This window comes from Diplotaxodon limnothrissa, linkage group LG23 (genome assembly GCF_057381915.1).
Source record: "Diplotaxodon limnothrissa isolate DT_005_m linkage group LG23, D_limnothrissa_male_GT1.1, whole genome shotgun sequence".
In the NCBI taxonomy this organism is placed as follows: domain Eukaryota; kingdom Metazoa; phylum Chordata; class Actinopteri; order Cichliformes; family Cichlidae; genus Diplotaxodon; species Diplotaxodon limnothrissa.
The window spans coordinates 34678097-34693122 of NC_140617.1; the positions used below are offsets into that span (position 1 = coordinate 34678097).

The following is a 15026-nucleotide window of genomic DNA, read 5'->3' on the forward strand; positions in this document are numbered from 1 at the left end:
AACGGGGACACTCTTTCCATTTCCATCAGCTGATGCAGCCAGGTAAGCTGCAGCCTGGATGGATGAATGGCCGAGGCTGGATGTAATGCTGCTGCTGGCTGCTTTCTAGTCTAGTGGAGGTGTGGGGTGGTGGGGGGGAGATTCTCGGTGTGTCTCACATTACATTGCTGCTCTCTCTCCATCGCGATCGGTCTCCTGCAGCCTGCGAGCGGATGAATGCCCGAGTCTGTGGTTTTGCCATCGCCAAAAGGACTCCATGTCTTTCTTGGTAAGAATATCGCTCCGCATGTGGTTTTGCTTGGTTGATGCCCTCTGGTGTAGCTGAATGGGTACCTTGTTACTTGTATAGTCACGAATCAGTTGTCTCAAGCCGGTGCTGGGACATTCTGAGTTCAATCAGTCTAATGTATAGACATTCAGAAATGCATTTGGCATCAGCCGATTTCAAATCAGTTTTTTGTTAGTTTGTGAGTAACACGAGCAGTCAGCCTGTTATTATACATGTAAATCTGAGAAGGTTCGATATTAATACTGGCTACCTGTGCACATCCCTCACATCTAAATGGTGCATCTGATTATGTATGCAGCTCTTCTCTCACTCTTTTGGGACACATAAGCTGCCTCTTTGCTGCCTGTTACCATCACTCTAACTCTCTTTCTCCATTCACCATTTACGATAAAAGCCCCAGTGAGAGTGCCTCCATGGCCTCTACTTCCCCTGTGCTTGCTTCTCTGCCTCATTTCACTCTGACCCTATCCAATCCCCCGTGCTGCCTGGCAGCACATCACCCTACACTTTCCACCCCCCTCCTCCTCCTCCTCTTCCTTTAGAGCATGTCTCACATGTGCTCCTCCTCCCCCTCCTTCACTAGGACTGTTCCTGCATCTCCCACGCTCAGGTCCAGCCCATGGACATAGAGGAGCGCTATGAGGACATCAGCCACCAGTTCCTGGTCAGTAGCCAAGACTCTGTCAGCATGGAGACAGGCGTCGCACTGATGCTCTTTCATCGTATTATCATTTGTCACCTGTCTGGAGCTGCTTATTACTTACTCAGTCTTGTTAAAGACAGTTTTAAAAGAGAATGAAATCATTTTAAAGATGACCTATTAGTATGACCTATCATTTTTTTCTCTTTGAAGTTTGAAATTAAAATGAAAGATTAGATTAGAAAAATTAGGTCTCAATGTAATTATCGTTGTAGAACGTATATATATATATATATATATATATGTATGTATATATATATATATATATATATATATATAAAAACAGGTTGCTTTAGGACTACATTAATATGTTTAGACTGACTAGACCTGCAGAACGGTACAAGTGTGCAGTACAAGTCCCTACACCACATTATACAACACTTCAAATATTTGTATACCAAGCTAGTAATTATGCCAATTATAACAGCCTAAATTTACATATGATTGACTTAAATTTTTATTCAGCATTTACAGCAGTCTGAAGATTTGTGCCTCCTAGACGGCCAAAAATACACTGATAAGTGTACATGCACTCACCACATTATTAGAAACTTCATTAGAGTTTAATGTGGTCATTCATTGGTGAATCAATATGTAGCTTAATAGGTTCCCTTTAATTCTAATAATAATACCTGAGGCTCCAATAAATTAGCATCCTACGATTCCCATGATGCAACTTTTTTTTTCTTACATTTTGAATGCTCTGCTATATTATACCCTCAGGTTTTGGGGCGTTACTATGACATCATCAGACTTTACTCCAAAGCTCCTTCCCCCACCCCTTCACCAAAAACATTAAAATTTTCCAGTCTAGATGCTTTCTTCTATATTGAGTACTTTATATTTAATATATACATTATTAGCAACTTAATAATAATTATGAATGTACAGCTAATGTGTGATATCACTTCCTCTTGCTGATGCAGAGTAAATCCTGGGGTGGAGTGTGTATCCCTGAAATCCGTCCAAGACATACACAAGTGTCTCTGTGAAACAGACATCCCCAGAAAGCCTCTGCATCACTAATACTCCCAAGCATCCTCCCCTCACTCCCTCCCCTTTGTTCCTCTCTGTGTTACAGCGCCACCTGCTGGCAGCCACCTCACACAGTGTGGAGCAAAATAGAAACCCAATGTCACTGTGACACTTCATCTCCTTTGAGGTTGTAGCTGGAGAAGATTGTAGGGTTAAGTGGCAGCTGGTGGCTCAACAAATGGAGGAGGACAGGAGGAAATCCTGCCCATTGGTATTATTTTACATTAGCTGCTTGCTTCCAGTTTGTGAACACAACTGGAACAATTTCAGTGCAGTCAGTACAGAAATTAGTGGGAAAATGTTCAGTGAACACATCGGTGCTGTGTTCACGGTAAACATATTTGAGACTCGTCAAATATGTAAATGAATGTTTCCTTCTGCTCTGGGCTCGACTGCATTCCTTTTAAAACCTTACAGATATTTAGTTGTATGCAAAGATGGGATTGCTTGAATCAGGCAATCGTTGCATTTAATTTACATTTAAATGAAATAATTAGGAAAAAGTGAAAATAACAGAATAATGATGATTCTTTTTTGCAGAAGAGATGCTTTCAAATATTACAAAGTAATGAATGTTGTAAATTGTGAAGACTGACTTTGATTTGCTCTATTTTTTCAAAGCAATTGTTGCATTTTTTACTACACAACATGTACTTGATGTCTTTAGCTGTGGTGTTCCAGGATAAACCATTGTTCCGTCCCTGCTGACCTCATACACTTCTGTTGTTATTCAGAGACTTTACACCCTCGGGCCTTATTTATCTTCTCTCGCATAGCTGTTTAGGCATGCTAGTATCAACAAAGGTAGATTTTATTCAGTGCTTAAACTCTGATGTCATCTGAAACAGAACAGACATACTTCCAGGGATTCCTCTCTTTAGTATTTTAGTCTGCTGTTTTTTGTATATTGATGGACTATCACAGTGATTTAAATACCTTAGATATGAAGAGACACTCAAAGTCAGACTCTTCAGGATAAAATGGTTCGGTCAAAAAGCTTTTTAGTCTTTCCATCAGGCTTGTTCCACATTTCAGCACCAACACTGCTTCATAAGCACCAGAGAACAGGATACAGTCTGTGTCGATTACATGTCCGTAAGGTTAATAAGACTCGCAAGTTTATAAAATCTTCAACAAACTAATTTTGTTAGCAACATATACACATTTGTGCTTATAAACACTAATGATTTATTTGGGGAATTTGTGTATTGCATGACTTTTCTTAACCTCTTAAATACATAGTGGCACCTCTGCACTATTTGAAAAGCCATTTGCCAAAAAAAACCTTAGACTTTGCACGAGTTATGACAGAAACAGCATATAGTGTTGAGAGTGAGGAGCCAAATATGAAGACAGTCAGGACTGATGAAGGTCGCAGATGATTTCCTGTACATTTTAATCTGTGTATGCTCTCTCCTGAATCATGTTTGTTTTCTGTTCTGCTGGCCTTGTTTGTGTGTACGTCTCTGCAGAGCTGTGACGGTTCTGAGTACACTCTGCAGGGCCCAGCGGGTGGCGATGACATCACAGGGTTGTCGGCCGAGCCGGCCCACTACCAGCTACTGTCAGAGCTGGGTAAGGACACACATCCAAGCATAAAAATGAGTTAAAGATCTTTAAAAAAATTGCAGTGCAATTCACTTCATGCCAACTCACCGTGTCACAGGACGGGGCTTCAATAATCTGAGCCAGGTGAACATGGCTCGCCACATCCCTACTGGCCAGCTGGTGGCCGTCAAACAGACCAACCTGGACGAGTGCACCGAGGAGGAGCTTCTGCAGCTCATGGTGATTGCAGCCCTACATGCTGTCATGTATTTGAGATATACGCGGTTGTACACGTGTCTTTATCCACTGGATATTTCTATATTAAATCCCAGAATGAGGTACTGCTGTCCCGTCTCTTCCGTCACCCCAACCTGCTGACTTCTCGCCTGGTTTTCAGCTCCTGCTGCCAGCTGTGGGTCCTGACACCGCTCATGGCCTACGGTCAGCCACAACCACACATCCACAGCTTTTTATCCTAATGTAGAAGCTTTCATGGCTTTTTTTATTTTTCCTGTGCTGTGATTTTTATAATTCTAGCACTAGCTCCATAATTAGCTGTTCGACTGGTCTCTTCCCTCTGCTTTGCTGTGCAGGTTCTGCAGATACTTTACTGAGGACATATTTCCCAGATGGAATGAGTGAATCCTTGATAGCGTACCTGCTGTACGGTGTGCTCAAAGCATTGGAATACCTGCACCGGATGGGCTACATTCACCGGTCAGTGGAATGTACAAGACACTATAAAGCTAAACTATAAGACAACATATGTGTTAGAAGGGGAAGAGTATTTGTATCTTTTGTAATGTGTATTTTTTACACCTGTATCTGTCCTCTCAGAGGGGTGAAGGCCAGTCATATCTTGCTGTCAGGGGAGGGGCGTGTTTACCTCTCAGGGCTCCACAGTGTTTACAGTATGATGCGTGAGGGCAAGAGGATGAGGACCGTGTTCGACATGCCCCACCACAGCCCGGCACTGCTGCCCTGGCTCAGCCCTGAACTACTGCGACAGGTCGGTGTCATGCTTCCCCTTCAAAGTGAATTCTGCACATCCCCAGCTCCCCAGATTTTTGCTCTGCCATACCTTGCATGATTCATACTTTAAAATAATTCAATAGTCAGTGAGACTATCTCATGTCTCTATGTTGGTGTTGTTAAACGTTGCATCTGACCAATACGATTGTATGGAGCCTTTGTTTATAGAAAATTCTCTTCTGGAACAAATGATTTCTGGTGTTTTCTTTATTAGTTTATACAATATGATACAAATATTATCAAGTTAGGTTCCTGTTAGCCAAATTTAGGTTATTCATGTAGGTTTGCTAATGATGGCTTTTCAATTCGGTTCAATTTTATTTATACAGTGCCAACTTACAACAACAGTCACCTCAGGGCGCTTTATATTGTAAGGTAGACCCTACAATAATACATAGAGAGAAAAACCGATCATATGACCCCCTATGAGCAAGCACTTTGGCGACAGTGGGAAGGAAAAACTTTTAACAGGAAGAAACCTCCAGCAGAACCAGGCTCAGGGAGGGGCGGGGCCATCTGCCACGAGCGGTTGGGTTTTTAATAGCATTAGCTAACTTCTTGGCTAATCCTAACTGAATAGTCAGACAACATGATTGGTCAGTTAAAATGACCAATGATGATGCAGAAACAACACCAACACAAGGATATCAGATCTTACTAGTGCAGCACTTTGGGAAGACTGTAAACATATGTTTTATTAGCTAAAATTTGCAGATGTTCCCTAGGACAGGTGAGCATGCCACTTCATCAGTGAGTTCCTCGCTTGTTTTCTAAACACCAAGATAGTCCAGTGGTCAAAGTCAAAGTGGCTACATATAAAGTCCCCACAACAATAGCCAACCAAACGTGTATGTGTGTGTAAGAGGGCTCCTCACCCTACACACATGCTCTTTTTTTTAATTCCATCTCCATTTAAGCCGAGTTTTGTTCTATTGGCTGATCAGTAGGATGGTTGAAGGTTCTGTGCTAGATGACAGTATTTAGAGGACCAAATACTGGATCAAAAACATCATCAAAAATTATGTTTGTTTGTTTTTTCTTTCGCTTTTGTTTTGTTTGTTTTTTTAACTAAAATTTAGCCTGTTATACGTCTCCTCTTTGGTGTTGTCCTCAGTAGGACCTGCACGGTTATGGAGTCAAGTCAGACATCTACAGTTTGGGCATTGTGGCCTGTGAGCTAGTCAGCGGCAGGGTGCCTTTCCAGGACATGCCACCCACTCAGGTAATCAGCTATACCCAAACTGCTCTAGAAGAATGTGTAGCTACACATCGTTGTCTATAGTTTGTGTCAGTGTGTGAATCTTGCCACTCAGATGCTGCTTCAGAAGCTGCGCGGTTCCCACTGCTGCCTGCTGGACGTGGCTCCCTTCCCGCTTGGAGAGCTGGGGGGTTTGAAGGTGTCGCGCTCTGGGGTGGACTCCGGCATTGGGGAGAGTGTGGCCACGGGGAGCCTGACGCACAGCACCACTGCTCCTCCCACGGACCGACCTCAAAGCCCTGGACCCAAAAACCACTCTGCCACCCTCCACAACCTGGTCCAGCTGTGTCTGCAGCAGCAGCCTGAGCGCAGGTGATTTCAGTGAATCAGCAGTCAGATGGAATTAAAAAGAAATACAACCACATTCACCTACAGCACAGACACACAGACTTTAATGCTGGTGTTGGTTCTGTTTGTCTTCCAAAGGCCATCAGCATCTGAGCTGCTGACCCACGCCTTCTTCAAGCAGGTGGGTTCCTTCAGTCGGACGTCTTCTTTGAAGGCAAAACTCCAAAAACAGACAAAGGCAATAAATTTAAAAGAGTAGGCTTTTATTTTGAAAACTTTATGTTTGAGCAGGGACTTTCTGTTCTGTTACAGGTGAAGAGGCACACCAGTGACTCCTTCCTCAGTCTCATGTACCCAGCAGTGCCCCTCGCCAGTCCTGAGGACCCTCCAGTATCCAGCCCCCCCACCCCTTCCTGTCACACTCCAGCGTCAGCCACCGCCGACTCCACTGAGGCCGTTTGGGATTTCTCCTAACTGCAGCATCTACACTTCCATTGACTAGCAAGCCAAACACAAGACAATCAAAGAAAAGCAATGAGGCCAAATTCTACTGTGCTTTTAATTTTTATTATTAACCCAACTCTCTGAGCCTTTTTAAATTGTTTTTGTAGCTTTTTTTATGCTTTTTGAAGGCGACTTTTTGGGTCACAGAGTGGTGAGGCAATTGTGAAAGTGCTGGAACAAAGAAGCTGCTCTGATTTTATAGTAACGATAATAATGGGCCGTCAGCGAGCGAAAGGAATAAGAAAAAAACAAGTTGCTTGCTAATAATCACGCACTTCCTCTGAGATAAAAGCCCCCCCTGTTAACAGTTGTGCATATGTTTGTGAGCATTTTGTTGTTTTTAAAATGTTATATCCATGTTTGCATTTTTTCTTTCAGGTGGGTGACTCTGGTACAACCAAGAAGTTATTTCTTAATAGTAACCACTTTTTGTAAGATATCATGTTTGTGTTGAATTTTCTTTAAAGTGGACCTATTATGCTCTTTTACAGCTCCATAGAGTTCCACTGCATGATTCACAGTTCAAAGTCTCCCTTATTTGTCTCATCCTGGGCTTTTGTGCTACTCCTCTGTTCATGTTGTGTCTACAATTGACCATTTCCATTCTACTTAAGCCTATTTTGTTCTGACTGGCTGCCCTTCGTTAACTCCTCTGTGTTCACAACCTGGGATGACGGTATTACTTTAACATGATACAAATCCAAGAATAGAAAAAAACAAAATAGGTCCACTTTAAGGCACTGTGTTTTTAGACTGTGAATAGTGAAAGGTACACTACGTGAGATTTAAACATATGTGCATATATATTCATCTGTGTTAGAAATGTTCAAGTTTTCTTCAGTGACAAAGTAAGGCAGTAGAAGTTGCCTTTATACTCATGCAAACAGAAACTGCTGATATCTAATCCGGCAAGCTTTTAACGGTTGTTTTGCCAAAGCGTAAAAAATACTGTACAGCCAAAAAAAGATTAGTCTGCATACCAGTTAGCTTGCCTGCAGCGAGCTAGTTTGTTTCATGGCAACTCTTTATTAAATGTTTTGTTGACACCAAATTTTAAGAAAAGTTCTTAAATTGAGGCCTTGGTTATTCCCTATGTATGTATGTATGTATGTATATGTGTGTGTATATATATATATATATATATATATATATATATATATATTTTTTTATATTCAAAAATTAAACTCTTTGGTTTTACCACAGGTTACATTGTTTAAAGAGCAGAACAACAAAACAACACATCCACAATCAGCTGTGTAAATACATTCCTGCTGTAGGCTTGAACATATATGCACATAGAGTTCCTGTATAGTATCCTTAAAACCTGTCATAAATCGGGAGGGGAAGGGGGGGGGGGGGACTGTGCTATGAACAATAGAATACATGAGCAATAGAATATATCTAGTGTTCCATGTAGTAGTTAGAAACCACAGGTAGAAATAGAAAAACAAAGTTTCCTGTCCCAATCATGGAAAGAAGATTTCTACTGTGCTCTATGACCACTTCTCCAATAATGCCTTTCTGTTTTACTGAACCGTGCATTTAGAATACAGTGATCTCTCTGTAACTGTGATTAAGTGTACTGTGTATGAAAACTGTGACTTACAGTACATATCAAATATGGTAGCTGTATGAGCCTTATATATACATGTGTTATAAAATGATACCGAATGTTTTGCCAACTTGTGGTCATAAATCTTTTTGCAGTTTTTGTCTTTTGGTGGTGTGATGGTTGGCACTGTTGCCTCACAGCAACAAGGTCCCAGGTGGGTCAAACCTACCAGCTGCGGCCTTTCTGTGTGGAGTCTGCATGTTCTCCCTGTGCCTGCATGGCTTTCTTTTAGTACTCCAGCTTCTTTCCACAGTCCAAAGACATGCATCTTAGGTTAAGTGGTGATTATAAAATATGTTATGTGTATGTTAGGTAGATAAAGTGCTTTAAGTCATAGAATAAAGCACTGTATGAATGTATGGTGAATGCGACACTCTGAATGTGAGTACGCTGCATTACGTTGTGAGAGACATATTTAATACTAACAAATAAATTTAGATGGTTATTTTTCAAACTTCAAGAAAATTGAGTAGCAAAGTGGTCTGTTATTATATGCAATGCTCTCTCAAAGTTAGGTAGGTACTAGAGGGAACTCCAACAGGTCTCATAGATGTTCTGCTGATCATCTTGGAGGGACGCTTGGCAAGTGTGAGGAGAAAGGACTCCCTTTTAACAGGAAGAGACTCCCAGCAATGCACAAGCTACAGAAGTCTGTGAAGGTTCTCAGTCATCCAGGTCATCGTAGTCAAAGGAGCTTGCAAAGAAAAGCGTCTGGACTTCTTTAAGTTACTTGAAGACGTTTCACCTCTCATCCGAGAAGCTTCTTCAGTTCTAAGGTCAAATGGTGGAGAGTCCCAGATATAAAACTAGTGGGAGTATCCCCCCTGCTACAGAAGTAAGAAGCAAACGCAAAGCAGGAGATGAAGCATGGCTGAATATGTTTCCAAACCAACTTCATTCTAAGCCAAAGACTAGAAAATATGGTGAAGCATATCTTCCCTTTGGCTTCACCTGCACACAAGTGCCAAGGTAGGTCTCCCCTGCAGAATTGGTTTTCCCTTCATCGGGAGAAGCACTGGGCTGTTCAAATCACGGACAAACAGTATCCCACATTCTTGATTTTTAGTTCACAAACACTTGTTGTAATGACTAACTACTCCTGACATATCAGGCTGATCCTGCCACGATTTGTTCCCTCGCTTCAAATCAGGGACAAACATTATCCCACAGTTGTTTGTTTTTAAACCCATCTTGCACAGAGAGGCATTTTTTGAAAAATGTATTATAGCAATGTTGAATATTATTACACAGGAAAAAAAACAACTACGCTTAAAATAATTACACCGTGACGCCTCTGCCTTTCTAAATGGAGGGACAGTAACTGCGTGTGTATATGTAAGTGTGTAAAACCTGCAGATAGTCAGATTAACAGTAACAGTATTTTGTCTCTATCTGCCATTCTGCAATTCATCTCATGTAAACAATAACGTGGCGCACAGCGTGACGTGAAAAAAGGCACATACCTTTGGTGACCAACTCTGTATTCCTCGTCCACGTGGAGTTTTAAAAAAAATCTCCGTTTTCGGTGATTGGAAACGCCGTTTACGTGTGGACGAAACAGCTGCGTTTTCAAAAATACCCGTGTAGGTGTGGACGTAGCGTAAAAGAGTTAGTAGTTTACTTTCTTACTACCTGTAATTTATTGCAGATTACTTGTATTTGCTTAATTGTTTGCTAAATGTTTAAGTTGTGAAATAAACCGCAATGGAGCAAAATATGGGTGTGTGTGGTTGGAGGATGTGTTTGTGCGTGTGCGTGCGCGCGCGCGCGGGAGGGGGGGGGGGGGGGCGCGAACATTTTTATTGTAAAACAAAGGGGGGCCTAGCAAAAAAAGTTTGGGAACCACTGTATTAAGCAAATCTGTCCACAGGATCCATTTTTCCATTCCAACCTCTCCACCACCACGGGCAAGCACAAAGGGCTGTCAAAGGATGTCAAGGCCGAGATTGTAGTTCTCCACAAGGCTGGAATGGGCTACAAGACCATCAGCAAGAAGCTTGGTGGGAAGATGATCAGTGGTCAGACAAAACCAAAATGCTTGGAGGAAGCAAAATGGTGACTATGATTCAAGAAACACCATTCCCACAGTCAAGCACGGAAATGGAAATATTATGCTTTGTGGCTGTTTTTCTTCTAAGGGTACAGTACAGCTTCAATCCATTGAGGGAAAAATGGACGGAGCCATGTACTCTTTAATCTTGGATGAATACCTCCTTCCCTCAGCCAGCATGACAATGACCTAAAACATACCTCCAAGGCCACAAAGGAGTGGCTAAAGAAGCACATTAGGGTCATGGAGTGGCCTCAGGCCTGACCTCAGTCATGCAGAATTTTCTGTGGAGAGAGCCAAAGCTTTAAGTTTATGACAGCCAGGAAACCTAAAGGATTTAGAGAGTTTCTGGAAAGAGGAGTGGGCCAAAATCCCTCATGAGATGTGTCCAAACATGGCGACCAACTACAAGAAACGTCTTAGAGTTGTGCTTGCTAACAAGGATTTCTCCTCCAATAATAACTCATTTTTGCTTGGGTAGCCAATACTTATTTCACTCATTAACCCCCCACGACGCATTTAAGTGACAGAAGGAACATCAATTATTATTGCTATTACTACTATTACTATTATTATTATTATTATTATTATTATTATTATTATTATTATTATTAGTAGTAGTAGTAGTAGTAGTAGTAGTAGCGGCAATATTAATTCTTTCTGCATATGACCATTTCTAGAGGTCTGAAAATTGTAGTTTTTCTCTGCTCCACTGGGCGGCAATAGAATATCAAAACAAACAGACCGTAACCCAATCCCTAGCAACCACGTAGGTCCACATCGACAACGTAAGTGAGTGAAAACTGTCGCAAATACTCTGAATAGTGTCATATACATCAGAAGCATATTTCGTCACTGTTTAACAGCTTCATTTTTAAACGATAAGTAAAAAAAACACACCCTTGCCTTCATGAACGCCTTCGAGTGGCTCGTTTTTGTATTTTCGTGCTAGACGCTGCAGTCTCTTGTTTATCCGGTTCCCCCACCAAATTAAAATCCCCTTTTACGCTTGTTATACTGTACACAGTATATGAAGTACTGAGAAGTAAAGTCTAGTTTAATAAAAGTACAATATTACAATATTCCTTTTTACACTTGCTTTTGCTTTGGACTACATATTAGGCATGTCTTTAGTTCTTATAACTATAGGAACATGTTGTTATTTCGAACCATTACACTTTCCTAAATGGTACTATATGCCTACTATGACAGCAAGATAGACCACAACCCTCCATTTAGGGAGAGTAAAATTGTGGCTCCCTTGAAATAAACATCATATAAACTTAATAAGCTCCTTATAGTGTTATATTTAGCTTTTTATGTGTAATTATTTTAGTTTCATTAAAGTATTCTACTTTATTTATGACATTTTGATTATGAAGGTGTTTACAGTTTTGGCAGCTGTAACACCGGTGTTTTCCAAATTTTGGAGCTAAATAAAATATGTTTATTTTATAGAAATCAGTCGACTCTTATTTTTGAAATAAGTCAAAGCGTTAGTCCACAGGAAGTCGCTGTGCGTCCTTGTTGTCGGACGCTGGACGTAAAACCAACTACCCTGGAAACGGTGTCAGTGACAGTTGGTCTTTTCTTTGCACAGGTGAGCGGTCTGCAAGTTATCGATAGGTCTATTTTTATTTCTGGTGTTTTTATCGGTTTATTACTTTCATGTGAACCCTCTGTAGCCGGGCAGGCATTGGCGGATGAAGCGTTTGTGTCACATGAGGAGGAGGAGAAATGGTGGCTTAAAAAATAGAAAAAGGCTTCTTTTTTTTGACAGACAGCTAGCTTATAGCGAGCTTGGTCAGGTAAGGTTAACTACACAGCAGTGTTTGCCCAGGGTGGCCGAAGAGACTGTACGGAATACGCTAGTTATTCAGCTTATCAGAAGAGCACACAGTAGAAAATAGGCATGTGTATATGTATGTGTTTTGTCGCGTAGTTGACCGCCACAGTACATCTGAGCTCGGAGCCAGCTGGGCTGCTCAAAGTACACAGGGAGTAACGTTACTGAAAGTATTTTGTTGCTTGCGGTCGATAGCCTTGCCATTTGGCTTACAGTGACCAAACATCCGCCTCCATCATATGCAATTGTCTGTGTTGTTATCCTTCATAGCGCAAACGCTGCTGGGAATACCTCCAAGAAGAAGAACCGGGAGGGGAAAAAAAGTGGGAGTCGAGGCCCAGCTGCTCCAGAAATTCCAGCTATTGCACTCCGGGGGCTTCACATTTCTCCTTTGCCATGGAATATATTTTTTAAAAGTCTCCCTCTATAAGGCTGTTGCCTCAACACGTTGCACAGCTTTCCCCACTCTTTTTAAAAGGACTATCACACCTTTGTCAGAGTTGGTAAGTCATGAGCAATGAAGCCGTTTAGCTCATGACGGGGAACCATGAAGCAACCAGGGAAGTGACCTCTGTGGACACCGCAGCCCGAGGGTGCCCCTCACTGGCACCATGGCATCCAACGAGAGACTGTATGAAGTCTGGATGCTCTACTGCACCAAGGTAAGGTTTCTCCTTTTCCACACACACTTCCCCTGTGGAAATGTCATTCGTGTGAAGTAATGGACCGAGTGAGGGGGGAGGGGGGTTATTCACTCATGCTATTTATGTTTTTTGAAGTCTAGCAACAGATTAAGCCCATTTGCTCTGACAGGCTGTGGTTATGAGAAAGTACAGCCTGTGCTGACAGACAGGTTGAAGGCAAAGACAATTAGTGCATTGCGGTAAAAGGCAGACTAATGAAATTGCTTGTAGATCCTGAAGGAATTATTGCAGCGAGACACATTATGTTTATAAATGAATAATTAATTCACTGAGGACAAATTTTGTCATAACGTCAGGTGGATGTGGTTTCTAATGAATGTTAAATTCAACCCCAGCGAGGATGCATTCTTAAATGTATCATGATCGTGATATGTTGTTAATGCTCCCTTACTTTACCAGTAGAGATGAATGAAGGCACGCCAGAGTAGAGACAGCACCCTTTGAGTCAGCTCTTGGCAAGATTTAATTCACCCTGTGATAAAGCATGCGCGCATCCTGCCATCCAATCAAAACGGGCTGCCTGAGCCGCTCCTCACGTGAGCCTGGCTGCAGTCACACTACCTACCTCCCACAGTAATCCCTCACAATAACGCACCGTGCATAGCCCTCTGAGAAGTGTGGAGGGCTGTGAAGCTGTTACACTTATTTTTAGATTACGACATCCAATAATCCTCATCCTGAGAAGTAAAGCATTTGAATGCTGACACACACAGAGTGTTTAATACCAGCGAGCTGGGTGCCTGGGGTCTCTGAGATTGTTGCAGTCACCTGTGAAAAAGTGAGCATATACATTACATTTGCTCTAGCAGGACTTTTTCTTTGCATTGACTGAGCATTATATTGCAGGGAAGGATCATTTCATTCGAGCCTGGCTTTCAGCCAGAGTCCACTGAGCTAATCTTTATGTCTGCATGAAGCAAAAGAGATGTGGCGAGAGATGCATTCTAATATATATGATATACATGTGCACGTACAGGTGAATTGAATCATTGTTGATCTTGTTACAATGCTGGGATACACTGGAGCTTTGCATTCATACTAATGCTATTTGACAAGGACACCTCTGAAGCCCAGAGCCTGTTAAATCAACACTAGGGAGATCTACACAGTATGGGGCAGACCATTTTAATGATATGGTCTGTGTGTGGGTGTGTGGGTTGTCTAGCCTTTAGTCACATGGTCTAAATTGGTCAAGGAATGTCTCTTTCTGAGGCTTGACTCTTGTCTGAGCTCTGAGACCAGCCACACTGTGTCCCACCAAGTGGTCAACTACGACCGGCCTCTTATCACAATTTTCTCTTCCCAACTCTTTCTCATTGCAAAGTAGCGAAACAGTTTCCTTGTTTTCAGGGCTTCTGCAGGTCATTAGAAAATCTTAAACGGTTTGAAGGGCAGACGGTGCTCTGCCCTTGTTTTTATTCAGTGAGCTCTGCAAAAGCTTTGCGCTCCTTTATGAAATGGTGTAGGAAGCCTGATCTTAAAGGAGCTCTTATTAATTTATTAATAACACCCATGGCTGCTAAGTGAAGTGGTCTTTGCGGGCAGTTCGTTCAAACCTTTATTGGCCAAAACGGTGGACACACTCAAGTCTGCCTTTGATTATTATTCATGTATTTTTCCAAAAGCTAGGAGACCAGCTGTGTGTATATTAAGTATCAGTAAAAGAACAAGGTTGACTTGGATGAAGCAACCAGGTAGGCACTTGCTATGTAGCTAAGTTACATCTAGCTGGCTGACTGACTGCCCCCATGTTGGCTTTCAATGTGAAAAGTCGATACTATTTAGCTTTATGACTTTACATCATTTACATCCCCAACTGCCATTTCAACTCATATATGACTTTGCTAGTCACAGTGATAGCATGGCAACAGCTTGTTGAAGATGACCAGCTGAGGTATGAGAACGAGCCACACATTAGCCCAGAGACAGTATAAAAGATTCAAAAACGTAGCTACTGTGATGTCACCCAATGTCCAGTTATGAAGCCTTGATATGAGTGTTTCCTCTTTCCTCATCTTTATTTACACAAAAACAAACAAACAAAAAAAAAAAAACAGGATGAAGAAGTGCAGCTCTGACTGTGAAAGTGCTCCTCTTTTGGCTAACATCTTATAATTGACAAGTGATTACCCAAAGAACATCCATTCCGGATCCATTCTG

At 41.8% G+C, this 15026-nt stretch overlaps 2 protein-coding genes across 2 annotated transcripts in view; both read left to right on the plus strand.

The window, feature by feature from the left end:
• The first annotated feature begins 256 nt into the window (after positions 1–256).
• On the plus strand, positions 257–6624 carry stradb (STE20 related adaptor beta). The gene is made up of 11 exons (XM_085348012.1): positions 257–268; positions 873–953; positions 3497–3599; positions 3691–3812; positions 3905–4013; positions 4166–4289; positions 4410–4581; positions 5722–5826; positions 5918–6174; positions 6289–6331; positions 6463–6624. The coding sequence occupies exons 1-11, from the start codon at positions 257–259 to the stop codon at positions 6622–6624; spliced, it is 1290 nt and encodes a 429-aa protein (XP_085204138.1).
• A 5230-nt stretch (positions 6625–11854) lies between these two features.
• The window catches only part of nbeal1 (neurobeachin-like 1), a 60479-nt gene continuing 57307 nt past the window's right edge, over positions 11855–15026 (plus strand). Inside the window, exons 1-2 of the mRNA XM_085348764.1 lie at positions 11855–11916; positions 12433–12824. Coding sequence (XP_085204890.1) covers positions 12774–12824 — 51 coding nt within the window. The 5' untranslated portion in view covers positions 11855–11916; positions 12433–12773. The remainder of the gene's footprint in view (positions 11917–12432; positions 12825–15026) is intronic.

Coding starts and splice junctions, on each gene's coding strand:
- stradb (XM_085348012.1), top strand. Junction 954..3,496: donor ACATCAGCCACCAGTTCCTG/GTCAGTAGCCAA, acceptor ACGTCTCTGCAG/AGCTGTGACGGTTCTGAGTA. Junction 6,175..6,288: donor CAGCAGCAGCCTGAGCGCAG/GTGATTTCAGTG, acceptor TGTCTTCCAAAG/GCCATCAGCATCTGAGCTGC.